At 33.5% G+C, this 21,272-nt stretch overlaps 2 protein-coding genes across 2 annotated transcripts; one reads left to right on the top strand and one right to left on the bottom strand.

Annotated features, from left to right (window-relative positions):
- The first annotated feature begins 13,030 nt into the window (after positions 1-13,030).
- LOC139888794 (uncharacterized) lies at positions 13,031-13,900 on the top strand. Its single transcript, XM_071871780.1, has one exon. It carries the CDS (start codon positions 13,031-13,033, stop codon positions 13,898-13,900), a length of 870 nt encoding a protein of 289 aa, XP_071727881.1.
- A 2,249-nt stretch (positions 13,901-16,149) lies between these two features.
- LOC139888793 (B3 domain-containing protein At1g16640-like) lies at positions 16,150-20,854 on the bottom strand. Its single transcript, XM_071871779.1, has 4 exons — positions 20,762-20,854; positions 20,263-20,581; positions 19,265-19,353; positions 16,150-16,389 (listed from the first exon to the last, which is right to left on the bottom strand). Exons 1-4 carry the CDS (start codon positions 20,852-20,854, stop codon positions 16,150-16,152), a joined length of 741 nt encoding a protein of 246 aa, XP_071727880.1.
- Positions 20,855-21,272: the final 418 nt, after the last annotated feature.

The raw sequence follows: 21,272 nt of genomic DNA, 5'->3' as shown, positions 1-21,272 counted from the left end.
ACCCGGAACGTAAGTCAGTCTTTGAATAAACAGACGAGCCTTGTAGTTGATCAAATAAGTCGTCGATTCTCGGTAGTGGGTAGCGGTTCTTGATGGTAAGTTTGTTCAACTCTCGGTAGTCGATACACAACCTGAATGTAACATCTTTCTTCTTGACAAACAAAACAGGAGCTCCCCACGGTGATGTGCTTGGTCGAATGAAACCACGCTCTAAAAGTTCTTGTAATTGGCTTTGCAGTTCTTTCATCTCACTGGGTGCGAGTCTGTAAGGAGCACGAGCTATTGGTGCAGCTCCTGGTACAAGATCTATTTGAAATTCAACGGATCGCTGTGGGGGTAATCCCGGTAATTCTTTCGGAAATACATCGGGAAATTCTTTTGCAATGGGAACATCATTGATGCTCTTTTCTTCAGTTTGTACTTTCTCGACGTGTGCTAGAACAGCATAGCAACCTTTTCTTATTAGTTTTTGTGCCTTCAAATTACTAATAATATGTAGCTTCGTGTTGCCCTTTTCTCCGTACACCATTAAGGGTTTTCCTTTTTCTCGTATAATGCGAATTGCATTTTTGTAACAAACGATCTCTGCTTTCACTTCTTTCAACCAGTCCATACCGATTATCACATCAAAACTCCCTAACTCTACTGGTATCAAATCAATCTTAAATGTTTCGCTAACCAGTTTAATTTCTCGATTCCGACATATATTATCTGTTGAAATTAATTTACCATTTGCTAATTCGAGTAAAAATTTACTATCCAAAGGCGTCAATGGACAACTTAATTTAGCACAAAAATCTCTACTCATATAGCTTCTATCCGCACCCGAATCAAATAAAACGTAAGCAGATTTATTGTCAATAAGAAACGTACCTGTAACAAGCTCCGGGTCTTCCTGTGCCTCTGCCGCATTAATATTGAAAACTCTTCCGCGGCCTTGTCTATTTGTGTTCTCCTGGTTCGCGCAATTTCTAATAACATGGCCCGGTTTTCCACATTTATAACAAACTACATTGGCATAACTTGCTCCGACACTACTTGCTCCACCATTACTCGTTCTGACACCATTTGTTCCTTTCGTTCTATTAACCCCTGGTCCGTAGACCTCACACTTCGCCGCGCTATGACCATTTCTTTTACACTTGTTGCAAAATTTGGTGCAGAACCCCGAGTGATACTTTTCACACCTTTGGCATAGCTGCTTCTGATTGTTGTTGTTGTTGCGGTTATTATTGTTGTTGGGATGATTGTTGTAGTTGTTGTTGTTGTTGTTGTTGTTGTTGTTGTTGGGCCGTTTGTTGTAGTTGCGATTGATGTTGCGATTGTTGGGATAATTGTTGCGATTATTGTTGTAATTGCTGTTGTTGTTGTATTGGTGATTCTTATCACTGTTTTCCTCCCACTTTCTTTTGACTTGCTTCACATTGGCCTCTTCAGCAGTCTGTTCTATAATTCTTTCTTCAATCTGGTTCACTAGTTTGTGAGTCATTCTACATGCCTGTTGTATGGAGGCGGGCTCGTGTGAACTTATATCTTCTTGGATTCTTTCCGGTAATCCTTTCACAAACGCGTCAATCTTCTCTTCCTCATCTTCGAATGCTCCCGGACACAATAGGCACAATTCTGTGAATCGTCTTTCGTACGTGGTAATATCAAATCCTTGGGTTCGTAACCCTCTAAGTTCTGTCTTGAGCTTATTGACCTCGGTTCTGGGACGGTACTTCTCGTTCATCAAGTGCTTGAATGCTGACCACGGTAGTGCGTACGCATCATCTTGTCCCACTTGCTCTAGATAGGTATTCCACCATGTTAACGAAGAACCTGTGAAGGTATGTGTAGCGTACTTCACTTTGTCCTCTTCAGTACACTTACTTATGGCAAACACCGATTCAACCTTCTCGGTTCACCGTTTCAATCCGATCGGTCCTTCGGTTCCATCAAATTCCAAAGGTTTGCAGGCAGTGAATTCTTTGTAGGTGCATCCTACACGATTTCCTGTACTGCCAGATCCAAGGTTATTGTTGGTATGTAGCGCATCCTGTACTGCGGCTATGTTTGAAGCTAGAAAAGTACGGAATTCCTCTTCATTCATATTCACGGTGTGTCGAGTAGTCGGTGCCATTTCCTTCAAAATAGTCAAATGGAACAAGTTAATCATACATAATATTAAGAGTAGTTAATAGTATTTTGTAGCATAATATGAACTCATTTATAAAAGCTTTTTCTTCATATTAGCGTTTTATAAGTTTAAATTCGGGTAGTACCTACCCGTTAAGTTCATACTTAGTAGCTAATATACAATTCAACTACTACAATTCTATATGAAAAACTGATTGTAATAATATTTCGCGTTCAAACTTTTATACAATATTTTACAAACTTACAATACCGCTTATTTTACATAAAGCATGAAATATAGCACACAATAACTTTGATACAAGATAGTTGTGAAGATAATTCTAGCTAGTACACAAGTCGTTCAGCAAAGGCAATAAAGACACGTAATTCATACGTCCAGAAACAAGTCATGCATTCTGGTTTTACTAGGACTACTTCCCATCCTTGGTCTTGTGGAACATAACCGTTATGGCCGTTGATAAGACAGCGTGTTGTAACGTCGTCAAAGGGACGAGGGTTACGTAATGACCAAAAGTCTCGTAATAACCTAAAAACCTCATTTCTTACCCCAATTACCGACTCCGTCACTTGTGGGAACGTTTTGTTTAATAGTTGTAGCCCGATGTTCTTGTTCTCACTTTGGTGAGAGGCGAACATTACTAACCCGTAAGCATAACATGCTTCTTTATGTTGCATGTTAGCCGCTTTTTCTAAATCACGAAGTCCTATATTCGGATATACTGAGTTAAAATAATTTCTTAACCCGTTGCGTAAAATAGCATTTGGGTTCCCCGCAATATATGCGTCAAAGTAAACACATCGTAACTTATGGATTTCCCAATGTGATATCCCCCATCTTTCGAACGAAAGCCTTTTATAAACTAAGGCATTCTTGGAACGTTCTTCGAATGTCTTACAAACTGATCTCGCCTTAAATAGTTGTGCCGAGGAATTCTGACCGACTCTAGACAAGATTTCATCAATCATGTCTCCGGGTAGGTCTCTTAAAATATTGGGTTGTCTATCCATTTTGTGTTTTTATACTGTAAAATAGACAAGAGTTAGATTCATAAAAAAATACTTATTAATACAAGCAATTTTTACATATATCATAAAGCATAAGCACACTATATTACATATATTACACCACACGAATACAACTATCTTATTCCGACTCGCTCGTTTCTTCTTGTTCGGTTTTGGTTCGTTTTGCCAAGTTTCTAGGGATATATGATGTTCCCCTAATACGAGCCGTCGTTGTCCACATTGGTTTAGCAAAACCTGGTGGTTTAGAGGTTCCCGGGTCATTGTTACAACTTAAGGACTTCGGGGGTTGACGATACATATAAAGTTCATCGGGGTTGGAATTAGATTTCTCTATTTTTATGCCCTTTCCCTTATTTTTTCTTTTGCCTTTTTAAATTCAGTTGGGGTAATTTCTATAACATCATCGGAATTCTCGTCGGAATCCGATTCATAGGAGAATTGGTAATCCTCCCAATATTTTGCTTCCTTGACGGAAATACCATTGACCATAATTAACCTTGGTCGGTTGGTTGAGGATTCTCTTTTACTTAACCGTTTTATTATTTCCCCCACCGGTTCTATTTCTTCTTCCGGTTCCGATTCTTCTTCCGGTTCCGATTCTTCTTCCGGTTCCGACTCTTCTTCCGGTTCCTCTTCGGGAACTTGTGAATCAGTCCACGAATCATTCCAATTTACATTTGACTCTTCATTATTATTAGGTGAGTCAATGGGACTTGTTCTAGAGGTAGACATCTATCACATAATATCAAACATGTTAAGAGATTAATATATCACATAATATTCATATGTTAAAAATATATAGTTTCCAACAAAAATGTTAAGCAATCATTTTTAAAGAAAACACGGTCGAAGTCCAGACTCACTAATGCATCCTAACAAACTCGATAAGACACACTAATGCAAATTTTCTGGTTCTCTAAGACCAACGCTCGGATACCAACTGAAATGTCCCGTTCTTATTGATTAAAAACGTTCCATATTAATTGATTTCGTTGCGAGGTTTTGACCTCTATATGAGACGTTTTTCAAAGACTGCATTCATTTTTAAAACAAATCATAACCTTTATTTCATAAATAAAGGTTTAAAAAGCTTTACGTAGATTATCAAATAATGATAATCTAAAATATCCTGTTTACACACGACCATTACATAATGGTTTACAATACAAATATGTTACATCGAAATCAGTTTCTTGAATGCAGTTTTTACACAATATCATACAAACATGGACTCCAAATCTTGTCCTTATTTTAGTATGCAACAGCGGAAGCTCTTAGTATTCACCTGAGAATAAACATGCTTTAAACGTCAACAAAAATGTTGGTGAGTTATAGGTTTAACCTATATATATCAAATCGTAACAATAGACCACAAGATTTCATATTTCAATACACATCCCATACATAGAGATAAAAATCATTCATATGGTGAACACCTGGTAATCGACATTAACAAGATGCATATATATAAGAATATCCCCATCATTCAGGGACACCCTTCGGATATGATATAAATTTCGAAGTACTAAAGCATCCGGTACTTTGGATGGGGTTTGTTAGGCCCAATAGATCTATCTTTAGGATTCGCGTCAATTAGTGTGTCTGTTCCCTAATTCTTAGATTACCAGACTTAATAAAAAGGGGCATATTCAATTTCGATAATTCAACCATAGAATGTAGTTTCACGTACTTGTGTCTATTTTGTAAATCATTTATAAAACCTGCATGTATTCTCATCCCAAAAATATTAGATTTTAAAAGTGGGACTATAACTCACTTTCACAGATTTTTACTTCGTTGGGAAGTAAGACTTGGCCACTGGTTGATTCACGAACCTATAACAATATATACATATATATCAAAGTATGTTTAAAATATATTTACAACACTTTTAATATATTTTGATGTTTTAAGTTTATTAAGTCAGCTGTCCTCGTTAGTAACCTACAACTAGTTGTCCACAGTTAGATGTACAGAAATAAATCGATAAATATTATCTTGAATCAATCCACGACCCAGTGTATACGTATCTCAGTATTGATCACAACTCAAACTATATATATTTTGGAATCAACCTCAACCCTGTATAGCTAACTCCAACATTCACATATAGAGTGTCTATGGTTGTTCCGAAATATATATAGATGTGTCGACATGATAGGTCGAAACATTGTATACGTGTCTATGGTATCTCAAGAGTACATAATATACAATACAAGTTGATTAAGTTATGGTTGGAATAGATTTATTACCAATTTTCACGTAGCTAAAATGAGAAAAATTATCCAATCTTGTTTTACCCATAACTTCTTCATTTTAAATCCGTTTTGAGTGAATTAAATTGCTATGGTTTCATATTGAACTCTATTTTATGAATCTAAACAGAAAAGTATAGGTTTATAGTCGGAAAAATAAGTTACAAGTCATTTTTGTAAAGGTAGTCATTTCAATCGAAAGAACGACGTCTAGATGACCATTTTAGAAAACATACTTCCACTTTGAGTTTAACCATAATTTTTGGATATAGTTTCATGTTCATAATAAAAATCATTTTCTCAGAATAACAACTTTTAAATCAAAGTTTATCATAGTTTTTAATTAACTAACCCAAAACAGCCCGCGGTGTTACTACGACGGCGTAAATCCGGTTTTACGGTGTTTTTCGTGTTTCCAGGTTTTAAATCATTAAGTTAGCATATCATATAGATATAGAACATGTGTGTAGTTAATTTTAAAAGTCAATTTAGAAGGATTAACTTTTGTTTGCGAACAAGTTTAGAATTAACTAAACTATGTTCTAGTGATTACGAGTTTAAACCTTCGAATAAGATAGTTTTATATATATGAATCGAATGATGTTATGAACATCATTACTACCTCAAGTTTAGTAGGTAAACCTACTGGAAGTGACAAGAAATGATCTAGCTTCAAAGGATCTTGGATGGCTTGAAAGTTCTTGAAGTAGGATCATGACACAAAAACAAGTTCAAGTAAGATTTTTACTCGAATTAAGATAGTTTATAGTTATAGAAATTGAATCAAAGTTTGAATATGAATATTACCTTGAATAAGAAAGATAACCTACTGTATATAACAAAGGTTTCTTGATCTTAGATGATTACTTGGAATGGATTAGAAAGCTTGGAAGTAAATTAGTAAACTTGAATGGATTTTTGAAGTGTTCTTGAAGTGTTCTTCCTATGATGATTATAGCTTGATTCTTGAAGTGATTTTTGATGAAGATGATGATTAACTACTGGAAAAATACGTTCATAATAGTGTGTGTGTGTGTGTGTTGAGAGAGAATTAGAAAGAGAATTGGAAGTGAAATGGAGTGAATGATGAGTGGTAATTGGTGAGTGGTGAGTGGGGTTAAAAGGAGTTCTAGTTAGTTGACTAGCTCATGGTAGAAGTTAAAGTTGATTAGTCATACATGACATAATCAAGAGTGGAATCTCATGCTAGTTCCTATTGGTATATACTCATAGTAAGTACATTTTGAAGCTGTGTATAATACGGGTATGAATACGACTAGAATTCTTGATGAAAGAAAAGAATGGAAAAGTAACTGTAACCATTTTCGTTAAGTATGAGTGTTTTGATATATGTCTTGAAGTCTTTCAAAAGTATTTTAATACATCTAAATACACTACATGTATATACATTTTAACTGAGTCGTTAAGTCGTCGTTAGTCGTTACATGTAAGTGTTGTTTTGAAACCTTTAAGTTAACGATCTCAATTAATGTTGTTAACCCATTGTTTATTGTATCTAATGAGATGTTAAATTATTATATTATCATGATATTATGATATATTAATATATCTTAATATGATATATATACATTTAAAGGTCGTTACAACGATAATCGTTACATATATGTCTCGTTTCGAAATCATTAAGTTAGTAGTCTTGTTTATATGTATATAACTCATTGTTAATATACTTATGGAGATACTTACTTATCATAATCTCATGTTAACCATATGTATATCCATATATATATCGTCATGTCGTTTTTACAAGTTTTAACGTTCGTGAATCGCCGGTCAACTTGGGTGGTCAATTGTCTATATGAAACATATTTCAATTAATCAAGTCTTAACAAGTTTGATTGCTTAACATGTTGGAAACATTTAATCATGTAAATATCAATCTCAATTAATATATATAAAAATAAAAAAGTTCGGGTCACTACAACGGTTACCAGAATACCAGGCTATCATTAATCCATCAAAGAATTTAACACTAATTCCTACCGTTATGAATTAAGACTAATTCACATTTTGAATGAATTAACATGACATGCCTTAATACATATACATGTATCAATTTACGTTAATAGAATAGACATAACTTTGCCGCATGAAAATAGTCATACAATTCATGTCATCATGCCGATCATGTATTGTTAATTCCCAAAATTATGATTCAGTAATTATTTCAAAAATTCAAAATTTGATTATTTTCTTTTTCAATTGACACAACCATACATGTATACATGGCATCACCGCACACGCATAGATATACTCATGATACATGATCAACCATCGTGGCTCTTCAATAATTGTAATTTCCACGCTAACAGTAAAGTCAATTAACGTTATACACCTAATTGTACCATTAAACTTAACCGGCATACATATAAAAAGTGCTCGTAATAATAATCCCAATTCCCATGTCTTAGTCCAAATTGGAGTAACCGACATGAACAATTTTTCATTTATATAACTTACACCATGAATTTGTTTCATCAACCAACAATATTTTCACAAACTCAACGAACATATACAAATCATCATGATAAATTTGGCAATTAATATCAATCTCATGTTTTGGTTAAATAATCGTTGTATATGGTTCCTTTCATGTCAAATCTTTTATGAAAGACATATGAAACTTTCATAAATATCAACGTGATATCTAAAAGATGTCTTATTTATTTGTCTGACATGTAGGCAACCATACAATAACGTTACGTTGGTTCTTTAAATTTCTTTTCCATTCATATATGCATGATCTAGATTTACAGTGGTTATACTCGGTGCAAAACTCAATCCACACAACAAATTACACCACGTATATCTGCACTATACTTTTATCGTAATAGTGAAATAGAAAGTAAACTTACAGATACGTGAGTCAAATCTGGTTTTTGCACTTTAGCAGTAACAAGACGAGAAGATTTGTTGCAGATTCCACGAATCATTTCAACCATGATCATCACAAAATACTTTATAGATTTGTTAGAAATAAGGGTTATGAATTGACTGCCAGATTCATTCTTGAATCGTGTGTTCACTTTCTCTATAAAGTATTTCGACCCTACGATTGCCTTGGTTGCACAAAATCTTTACAGGGATAAGACAAGAACGCAATCAGTGTTTTTGGCAATGAAATCACTGATCAAATTGTTAGAGAGTATGTGTGTTTTTCTGTTTGTTAAAAAGAAAGCAAAAACATATTCCTATATTTATAGGAAGCGAAAAGGTGCGAGTGAAAGTACGCAAATTTTCAACCAAAAGATGTAACCCTTCAACGAAAAGACGCTAACTTTCGTTCACATCATTTAGGAAATGACATCACTCTTCATGAAATGATGTAACCATTCATGGTTACCTTTCATCAAAAGATGTAATTTCCAAGACCTTATTGAATTAACTCGAACGAGCGTGCACTCCGCACTCTCCAAACTCGTCATTGAGCTTAATTCGATAAGCCTTTGCTTTCTAGCAAATCCCAATTAAATAAAATGACTGTTGATAACACTAAAATCACCAACAATTTGAACACCCTTTTTTGTTGTGGCCAAACTCTTTGCAATTTGAACATTGCATGCTAATCCCTTTTTTAGACAACCTTCCATCTTTGCTAATGTTGTCTTTCTCTTGTAATCCTTTCCTTCTATTTTTCTTTGGCCTACCTGCTCTTGCTATTTTCTTTGGTGGCATTAGGGTATAAGTTTTCGACTTACGAATAACCGCTCTCTTGCCACAATTGCAGAACAACATTGTTGTTTGAAAATTGTAGCGAAGATTTTGTTGATTTGGAATTAGGGTTTGGTCGAAGATAGGAGTGAATTGGGGAAAAAGCGTGTGTAGGTGAGGTATTAATAGGACAAATAGGTGAAAAGTACATAAATACCCTCACGTGGAACGCACATGAGATGGGTTAACGGATCAAGTGGACGGCAAGTAGACAGAAGGATGACGGGTGGTACGTTTTAAAAGGATAGTGACCACCTAAGTGAAAAAAAAGATTAAGGACGACCCGTGTGATTTTGGTACAAGTTCAAGGACGACCGAAGTAATTTTGTCTATTTGAAAAGTACCTATTGTCTTAATCTTCTTGATTTGCAAAGTACCTATTGTCGCTTCATTGCAGGTCCATTTTTATCTATGGGTATGACATGAATCTGAAGGTGTACTAGTCTCTGTTCTGGTTTGATTTATATCACATCTATCCTTTGTACTTGTAACTTATAGAAAAAATAGGTATTACCTCATTCATAGTTATAAGGTTAGTCAAATGAAAAACTTGATCTTCTATTCATGGAATTGTTTCTATAAATCTTTATGGAGAATTTGACCACACAAGCTTTTAACGACATGAAGCTTTTAACGACATGGATGAAACATGTTATGAATAGTAAGAAATAGAATTTCCTAGATGTTTTTACTTGCATTCAAACCGTATACAAGCAATTACATCCCGATCTAGATTACATGATGATGATGATGATGATGATGATGATGATGATGATGATGATGATGATGATGATGATGACGACGACGTAATAACTTTTAATTGGTTATAATCTCGTTTTTACAAATGTAGTATTGATTGGACCGTATGATTGCAAAATTCCAAAAACGTGTTGTAATTTTATTTTTGTAGCTCCTTGCTGATTTTTAATAAAGTTTCGTCGCCTTCTGCAGTTAAAAAAACTACTGTACTACATCAAATTCAACACCAAAAAGACCATTTAAATTTAAATTATGATACAAAATTAAAAAAAATATTGAAAAACGACACACCAAACTAAAGTCATGCCATATACAATATACAATATGATCAATAAAATCATTCTATTGTGAAGACTATTTCTAATCCACTTACTCCTTACTAAACTTGTAAGAATTTTTTATCACTAGGAACAAAAATAGGAAATTAGCAAACAATGTAAAATTTATAGGACTGCACCACCGTCGTTACCTTTGAATGAAAATTAAAAAAAAAAAATTGATTACTTGTGTCATATTGTTAAAGATGATTGAAAGTAGAAGCCACAAAACGACCACCGACTCTACGTCTTCTACCTCCACCACTATTCTCTCTTTATGGTTTCAAACCTTAAATATGCTAAGAAAGATATATCTACCTCTTTATACGTTGTGAACCCGGCCTAAATGTGTTGGTTATTAATGCCCAAGACACAACTTATGTCTATACTACTAATAACATTTGAACCTAAAGGGTCAGACACAATGAGCAAATAAATATTAATTACATATTTGAATATGATTCGATTATTATAACCCTATTATACATGTTGTGACATTGTTATTTAATATAAATGATAATACTACAATTGTATGAGAATGAATACAATTACATAAACATGTATGTGAGTAAGTAACAAGTATATTACTTACTTCTTTATATCTTGTTAATTATATAATGTATAAGTATACATTATTAAAGTCATATTATCAAAGTGAAATGATGAAGCATTTACTTTCATGATGACTTGTTTAAAGTGAAATGATGAAGTATTGCCTTTCATCATGACTTGTTAATGTGTTTCTTTAAATATATTAGAATATTCGTACATTTTGGTACAAGTAAGAAAACACACACATGCAAGTATTATTCTCTTTAGTTACTAACAACTTCTAAGTTTTCTTTCATGTTTGAAAGACTACTGTGAATACAAGATAGATTTAAAACAAGAATTAAGAAAGAATTGTTTCTTATACTTGTTTTCAAGGGTTGTGAAGGACTAGCATCCGGTTGATATTAGAGTTTGCTTTCGTGTGGATTACCGATAGAGGAAGGCTGCGTTGGCTTCTTAGTATTCTTAGTATCCATAACTTCTCAAGTTCAAATTCTTCAAAGGTTGTAGTCTTTAAACTCACTATTTATTATTTAGTTTTCTTAACAACATGCAATTGGATCCTTGGTGGGGAGTTTTTGAAAGGTTTAAAAATTGTTGTACATGCTTCCGCTGCTAAATAGTTTTATGAAAAATCATACAAATCCCTTCAGTGGTATCAAGAGCCGCTTTTGCATGTGTTAAGAAACTTATGTTATATACAATAAGAACTTGTTCTTATTATTAGAAATGAACAACTTTTTTTCTAAAAAAGAAAAAGTTGTAGATTTCTAAAATGCAACTTAGTTATTTTATTTGCTACAACCATTCCTTTTACATGCATGTATGGTTGTAGAAGTTGCTATATATATACTAGTTGATATATTAAGTTGCATGGTGCATAGAAAGCCTTTAGACCATTTTGTGATGTTTGGTTGTGTTGAAATTCGATTGGGTTGTAAATTATTCTTTCATTTATAATGGTTTGTAATAATTTTATTTTTTCATGTTTTGTTTAATTTTGAGATGTAAAAGTATTAGTGTAGACTTGTATATTTTATCTATAAAATGTAACAAGACATGAAGAAAATTCAAGATGGAGTTCTAAGAAATTTTGGAGCCATTTGCAACACCAAATGTTGACTAGGCAAGTGGGAGCTTCAAGACATCACAATGGAGCATGGATATTTGTTATGTCCTTAGATTGACCCGGTCCCTTCGTTTGGCTCACGAAAACCGATTATGAAAAGGTTTGGCTATGCTCCTATTAATTGTTGTATTTATGTTTGTATGTTGCATGTTTGAATATAGGATATTTGCATGCTAGAAAATAATATTTTTTTTAACAAATCAAACACAAATAAGAGTTTGGTAAATTTATATATAATTTTGAAAATGGTTTTTCGTAAAAGTATAAAATGAGTTTTAATAAAAAGGAGTTTTTACATAAAGCTCAAAATTGACATTAAAATTATGAATTTTTAATAAATTATGAATTTAATAAATTTAAACCAAACTCTTGTATAAGTTTTAAATAAAATGAGTTTTATTAGAAACTAAAATTGGTCTTAAGTTAGCGCGCTTAATGTATACATATTAATATAGGATATTAGTTTAAAATTGAACAAGCCGTGAGTGACTAAAATAGAGATTCTATAAACTCAAGACCAACATATAAAATATGATTTTATATAAAGTATACGTATAATATATTGTTGAATGCATGCAACAACTATTATACGAAATGTTTTGTCAAATTGAAATAATACAAAACACAAAATCCCTTTAAAATGTAAGTGTATGCCATCCTTTTTAAGACACTCGCTTGTCATTTGTACGTCGTTGTGGAGAGAGCATCAGCCAACCACCACGGTCGTCTTGTGATTACCGAGATGGTGTTTCGCGATTCCCATGACAGTCTTGGGCCGAACACCATAAGTTTTTAAATAGGACAACTTAATTGGTACTTCTTGTGGAGAGAGCATCAGCCAAACACAAGAGGCCCAAGGCATAGATGGGATTAAACATATCATTTGACAATTGTTGTTAAGGATCCCATTAAGATATAGAAATTGTATTAGACTTGCAATTGGTAATCGCTACCTACCTTGTTAATTTAAACTTAGTGGAAAGAGCATCAGCCAACCACTCAAGGTTAAATGTAACTTGGATTCTAGCCTTTAACAAATTAATTTTTATAAGAAAGTTAGGGTAATCAATTATTAAAGGATTAAATATTAAAATACTAAAAGAACTTTGTTAATTTTGTAGATGTCACCCAATGCAACTACACCCGTTCACCACCTTTCTCTAAGATCTGTCTTAGAGAAGGAAAAACTCAATGATACGAACTTCTTAGACTGGTATCGTAATTTGAGAATTGTTCTCAAAGTCGAAAAGAAGTCGTATATACTTGATGGACCCGTTCCCGAGGAACCCCCTGCTAATGCTACTAAGAGCATCCGAGATGCTTGGACTAAGCATATGGATGACTCCACAGAGGTAGCATGCCTCATGTTAGCCACCATGATTCCTGACTTGCAAAAGGACCTGGAACATCATGATGCCTTTGAGATGCTTAAGCAGCTAAAGGAAATGTTCCAGCAACAAGCTAGGCAACAACGCTTTGAAACTGTCAGAGCATTACACGCATGCAAGATGACAGAGGGGACATCTGTAAGCTCTTATGTTCTAAAAATGAAGAGCTACATAGATCAACTTGAGAGGCTTGGATCTTCCATTGGTCCTGAGTTGGCAATAGACTTGATCCTCAACTCACTACCAAAGTCATATAACCAGTTCGTCTTGAACTACAATATGAACAATTTGGAGAAATCTATCTCGGAGTTGCATTTAATGCTTAAGACTGCCGAGAAGAATATTCCATTCAAAACCTCTGAAGTCCTCATGATTCGGGAAGGAAAAATCAAGAAGCCACAAGCCAAAGGCAAAGGTAAAGGCAAACCTAAGAGTCAAGGCAACTACAAAGGCAAAAAGTTTGTCCCAAAGGATTCTGTCAAGAAGAAGGAAAAACCTGCCAAAGATGCCACTTGTTTCCATTGTGGAGAAATTGGTCATTGGAAGCGAAACTACCCTACTTACCTTGCAGAGCTGAAGAAGACATTTTTCATGTGTTGTTAGGGGCAGTGGCATGTTGCTAGACGTTTACTACTGTCTGTGTTGACATATGTTGAATCTTGTGCAAGTGGGAGATTGTTGGTTATTAATGCCCAAGACACAACTTATGTCTATACTACTAATAACATTTGAACCTAAAGGGTCACACACAATGAACAAATAAATATCAATTACATATTTGAATATGATTCGAATATTGCAACCCTATTATACATGTTGTGACATTGTTATTTAATATAAATGATAATACTACAATTGTATGAGAATGAATACAATTACATAAACATGTATGTGAGTAAGTAACAAGTATATTACTTACTTCTTTATATCTTGTTAATTATATAATATATAAGTATACATTATTAAAGTCATATTATTAAAGTGAAATGATGAAGCATTTACTTTCATGATGACTTGTTTAAAGTGAAATGATGAAGTATTGCCTTTCATCATGACTTGTTAATGTGTTTCTTTAAATATATTAGAACATTCGTACATTTTGGTATAAGTAAGAAAACACACACATGCAAGTATTATTCTCTTTAGTTACTAACAACTTCTAAGTTTTCTTTCATGTTTGAAAGACTACTGTGAATACAAGATAGATTTAAAACAAGAATTAAGAAAGAATTGTTTCTTATACTTGTTTTCAAGGGTTGTGAAGGACTAGCATCCGGTTGATATTAGAGTTTGCTTTCGTGTGGATTACCGATAGAGGAAGGCTACGTTGGCTTCTTAGTATTCTTAGTATCCATAACTTCTCAAGTTCAAAGTCTTCAAAGGTTGTAGTCTTTAAACTCACTATTTATTATTTAGTTTTCTTAACAACATGCAATTGGATCCTTGATGTGGAGTTTTTGAAAGGTTTAAAAATTGTTGTACATGCTTCCGCTGCTAAATAGTTTTATGAAAAATCATACAAATCCCTTCAAAATGTACATTCAGGTTTTAAAATCAAATTTGAATAGAAGAAAACATAAATAAAAGAAAACCGATGATGAACAAGGATCAGCTGTTAGTGGCATGCCTCTCTTAGAGAGAAGTCGGGAGTTCGACTCCACTAGGAAGCAACATTGCACTCAATGTTATCTCTTGACCTGAAGTATCCACCCAGGTCCCCTTTCGCTTCGTGCGGGAGTAGCGGGGAGGCGGGATTTTACCGGCCATGCCCTCGAATTGGTCTGGGTTTCCTCCAAGGTAGTAGTTGGGGGCGGTTTATACAACTACGGGAGATAAACGCCTTGGTGGTTAAGTTCTTCCTGGTGATTCCAAACTGAAGTCTAAAAAAAGAAAGGCAATGTTAATTTAGAATTTCAGAGTGAGATGAAAAGAATAAATTCATGCCGCAAACCCAAAAGAAATTCAAAAGAGGGGAGATTGCTTAAGAAGGATGATGATTTGATTGAGTAAAAGGAAGTGAATTTGTCAGAGTGTAATACCACGTGTTATTGATAATTAATTTATACTTAATTATCACGACTTAATTTGAATTGTTTATATTTAAGATTAATTACATGATTATGACATCATCTTGGATTATGACATGTGACATGTTATTGTTAAATAGATAGGGATTAAAGTAGTTTTATATGGTATCTATCAAATTAGAGATTTATTAGATACAATAGAATAGATGATTCACTTTATAATATACTGATTTTTAAATCTATTTTTTCAGTAAAAAATTTCAGTTTCCTTGTTCAAAACGCAACCGAACTGCATGTTCCCAAAATCAGTATTTCCTAAAAGCTAGAACCGAAACCGAACCCAAAGTTGAATCCTTTCAGTTTGGTTTTCGATACCAGTACCTACCATTCCGATTTCAGTATTTCGGTTAATTTGCTCATGTCTAGTTTAGATGGTCAAATTAAACACATGAACTACGTATAACACGTAAGAAATGGACAAAAAAGTGTTCAATCAATCCAAACCATTTCACCTGTACTTTACGATTACCTTTTCCAATTTTGAAATTTTAGTTACACAACCCGGCCGTTTGGCCACCTCTGCCACACATCATGACATATCCTACCCAAACATACACTATTATTCACATTTCAAATATTAAAATTATGGTTGACCCATACAAAATACAAGGCACCGAAAATGCAAAAACTAACCTGCACGGCATCAAGTGAATGGTAATTTTGGCAATTCAAAAAGTTACTGTAATTACTACCTATCATACATCAATTACTTCAATTTTTTACCATTAAAATTGAATTAGAACACTTTACCACTTGGGACTTCGACTATAATTCCCTGAGAAACGATACATCGAGCAAATAGAAATCAGGCTTAATGTCAATCATCTTAAAACAGCAAGTATCTCCAACTGCCAAGCAATTGTCATTTGCAAAATCTTTCCATCCATCAAACCGTATTCTTTCACCGTATTTAACCACCTTTACATCCCATGTTCGTCCTGAATGTTGAAGCCTAGCCTTTTCTCTCAATTCTTTCACTTCAGCATAAAAATCCCTTGGTGTGTGCTACATGAGACACAGCTTATCATATTACACTACAAGAAAATCTGAAATTAGCGACAACAAAATCTGTCCCTAATCCGTCCCTAAACGTGTTTAGCGACGGATTTTCGACAGATTGAAGCCGACCCTAAAATCGCCCTCGGGAATAATTAGGGACGGATTTAGCGAAGGCGTCGAAATTAGGGACAGATTAGCGACGGACTTTAGGGATAGATTAGCGACGGACCGTTAGAGACAGATTAGCGACGGACCCTTTAGGGACGGATTAGCGACGGACCATTAGGGACGGATTAGCGACGGACCCTTTAGGGACGGATTACCGACGGACCCATTAGGGACGGATTAGCGACGACTGATTTTGAGATACTTTATACTTTGCATATACATACGGAAACAAACCAGAATACTACTGTTTCATTTCATTTCATCAAACTTTAAATTAGATACAAATCATAATAGAGCTTCATTTCGATAAACTTTGGATTACAAATTAACATACTAACATCAATTATTTACAAACCCGAAACACACAAATTGAAGTGCTTGTAAATTTGGTAATAACTTTAGTCCCCTGACTAACATCATGTTTCGCAAGCTCACGAAACAACTCCAATATACAGCGGTCTGAATCTCACAAATCGTTGGCTTCTTATTATACCTCGCAAGTGTAGAATAACAAATAGCGTATGTGTGTAATTATTGAATAACACGAACACTATAGTATATATGAATTAAAAACCTCAAAAGATAATGAACAAAATTCCATGCGCTTATCTTCTGTTACTGCTAGGTGTCGAATTAATCAATGAAAAGGGGGAAGGTCTTGGTAACTGTTTTTAATTCCTCCTTGATGAGATCTTGATTTAGTGATAGTGTTTAGAAAATTTTTGCAAAGTTAAATGAAAGAGTAAAGTGAAAATAAATTAAAGGAATGGAAATGCTATATAAGTCTTGGATGTATGTGATTGGTAGAAAATAGGTGTGGAGGATTATTAATATTGACCGTTGGATTTGTTATGGGTTAATCTAACGGACCATGAGTCCACTCATATTAGTCATATCTCTACTCATATCCCATGATCTGCTTCTTCCGTAGAAATAAATAAATAAATATAGTAATATAATATTAATATAATATTATACTGTAATACAAATATAAAATAAATATAAATATAAATAAATAATACTCACTCCTACATACAACTATACCACAAACATACTTAAAAATTAAAAACTTAAAAACTCACGCACCCGTGCCACTATACAGATGTTCGAGTATAAAACTACAAATACATAAACTGAAATAACGATTTAACCGCAACAAGAAGATGCACATTAGTGTATATATCGTTCCCTTAGTACACTATATGTATACCCCACTTATTAGCACTTCAACGTGCATATAATTGCTCATGTACTCGAGAAAATAATAAATTACATAATTGTCCGTCCCTAATCAGTCCCTAATTCTTAAAATTACCGACGGATTAGGGACGGAAATTTATTTTTATATTTTTCAAAAATACGATTTACACAAAAATGAATAAATACTCACTCCTACATACAACTATATCACTATATAACCATACTTAAAAATTAAAAAACATAAAAACTCACGCACCCGTGCCACGATGCATACAACGACAGATGTTCGAGTATAAAACAACAAATACATTAACTCAGAGAACGGTTTAAACGTGACAAGAAGATGTATATTAGTGTATATATCATTCCCTTAGTACATTATATGTATACAAATGCTTATTAGCACTTCAACGTGCGTATAATTGCTCGTGTACTCGATAAAATTACAAATTACATAATTGTCCGTCCCTAATCCGTCCCTAGTTCTTAAAATTACCGACGGAATAGGGACGGACAAATTGGGCCATCCCAAATCCGTCCCTAAGTCTATTATTTTCTGACGAATTTGGGACGAACATTTATTTAGGGACTGATTTGCGACGGATTAGGTTCCGTCCCTAAATCTGTCGGCTGTCCCAAATGCGTCCCAAATCAATTATTTATATGTTCGTTGGAAATTCGTCGGAAACCGTCGGTAATTAGGGACGGAAATTTTGACCGTCGGAAAATCCGTCGCTAATCTCAAATTTTCTAGTAGTGTTATCAACCACCTCAAAACATTTAAGGTCTATGATATTCAAGGTTGAAAAAGTCACAAAATGGAGACGAGTTGGTCGAGACTTTAAAATGACTAGTCGTTCAAGATGGGGTTAAGTCGGAGTTGAGTTGGACGTTGACTAACATTGACTTTTAGTCACATATACATATTTATCAACCACCTCAAAACATTGAAAGTCAATGGTAATCAACGTTGAAAAACTCGCGAGATGGAGACGAGTCGATCAGGACTTTGAAACGACTAGTTGGTCGAGTCGGACGTTAATTGAAGTTGACTAACGTTGACTTTTAGTAAAATAAATATTTAAGTTATATATAAATATTACACATAAACATATCAAACTTAAATATTTCAAATATATGTATAGGGCACAAAATCTGAGTATAAGTAATATTGAAATTTAGACCTAACTTTAACAAACCTTGACTTTGACCGACTCAAACTGACTTTGACCAGTCATTTAGCGTTGACTGACTAATTAGACGTTTTTGGGCGAAACGGGACGGGCTAGTCATCATACCGACTTAAGAGTGGCTAACAAAAAGGTTAACAACCTTTGTTTATATCTTAATTTGGCATTGTCATAAGTCTATATGCATATATAGCAACTTAACCAGACTCAAAGGCATAATTAATAATCAATATATCCAAACAATAAGCACTAAATACTGCAAGTCTGCAACCCAAAGTCAGATAGTTGATATTACGAAAGTATAGAAAAAAAGAAGTACTTACCAGAAATCCCAATCTCATATAACTCGACGGTATCTTTACACTAAATGACAATTTACTTTCTTGAGCATCAGCTCTCTTTTGTTCTTCACCTACACACCAATAATCACAACAAACTAAGAGACGCCAAAAAAAATAAATAAATAAATATATATATATATATATATATATATATATATATATATATATATATATATATATATATATATATATATATATATATATATATATATATATATATATATATATATATATATATATATATATAGTGGTAGGATCAAGAGTAACCAATCGGGGGGAAGCTGGGGAAGCGGGGGAAGCAAATTTAATTTTTTTTTTTTTCGTTTTTTGAAAAAACTTTGTTCACGAACATTATAGATTGGATGAAAATAAGAACATTTAGAAAAGACACTTCGTGATGAATCTTATTATTTTGGCGGGAAAACGCTCGAAGAACTAATATATAACAATTATCGTGTTTTTCGAGCGTATGTTAAGGTTTTAGACATTAGGGTTTAGATATTAGGGTTTAGATATTATGGTTTATGAGGTTTAGATATTAGGGTTTAGAAATTTAGGGTTTAGGGTTTAGATTTAGGGTTTAGATTTAGGATTTAGATTGAGTTTTTAACACGAACGGTTTAGAGTTTAGGGTTTAGGGTTTGGTGTTTTGGGTTTATGGAATAAACCCAAAACACCAAACCCTAAACCCTAAACTCTAAATCGGACTAAATTTTACTTCATAAAACATGAAGAAAAAAACGTTAACATTCTTCACGAACAATATTATCTTGAATGTTATTTTTGTCGATCGTTTTCCCGCCAAAATAATAACATTCATCACGAAGTGTCTTTTCTAAATGTTCTTATTTTCATCCAATCTATAATGTTCGTGAACAAAGTTTTTTCAAGAAACGAATTTTTTTTTTCTTCCCCCGCTTCCCCCGATTGGTTACTTCCCCATATTGTGTAAAATTATAGATTAAGTCACGCATGTTTACCCGTATTATTAGTATCAATCTCCTGAATGTATTTTGGTTGCTGTTCTCTCTTGTTATTTGCAAGCTTAACCTCTTTAAGACAGTTATTTTTCCCAGAAATTGTAACAAAGATTTTCGATCCACCGTTATAGTAAAATAATAAGAAATCACCCAACTGTAGTGAATTATCTTGCACAAATTTCTCCCATCCACTTTTAAGAAAAACATTATCATCAATCTTGTCCATATCCACCTCCCATGACATTTTTCCACAAGTAACAAGAATAACCTTCAATGGTATAATACCTTCAAAATACTTAATAAATGCTGGTGGTATACTCTGTAAATAAACAAAATTGCAATTTGACATAGCATCAAATTAAACTCTGCATACTCGATACACATTCAATATTATATGAATTTTAAGTATAATTGACAATAGGGTACCGTTCACCATATATATTATATGAAAAAACAATAAATTTAAAATAAATAATAGAATAGAAGATGAAACAATAACCAGTTGAGCAGAGCAATGATCAGGCATATAGATCTTGAAGAACTGTGGATATTCTTCACAATTTAACATTCCAGTAATCTGTTTTCCCGCCATTGATTTTTCTTCTTTTTGTTCAGTGCATGCAAAACCCTAATTATATCTTCTATCTTTTAAAATAAAAACGAAAAATAAAAAAATAATTGCCGTTCAATAAATAAACGAAAATATTAGAAACAATTAATGCATTTCACTAATAACGATTGTAACGATTAACGAAAATTTGTGGTATCTTAACCTGGTTATGAGGTACAGACGCAGATACTCGCAATTGACGGTTTGCGTAAAAAAGTGGTAAAACTGAAAATTGCAATCGGATTTTAAATTTTTGGTCTTCCAGCAAAACATTTTCGTTTTAAACCTTATACTTTATAAAAAGATCAATTCATCCCTTGAACTTTTTAGTTTTGCAAATCAAATGACTATTCAACGTATAGAAATAGATATTCATGTAGTCCTGTCTGCAACTTTCAGA

This window comes from Rutidosis leptorrhynchoides, chromosome 2 (assembly GCF_046630445.1).
Source record: "Rutidosis leptorrhynchoides isolate AG116_Rl617_1_P2 chromosome 2, CSIRO_AGI_Rlap_v1, whole genome shotgun sequence".
Classification (NCBI taxonomy): Eukaryota; Viridiplantae; Streptophyta; class Magnoliopsida; order Asterales; family Asteraceae; genus Rutidosis; species Rutidosis leptorrhynchoides.
Note: the sequence above shows the minus strand (reverse complement) of the source record. Positions and strands in the feature narration are given on the sequence as shown.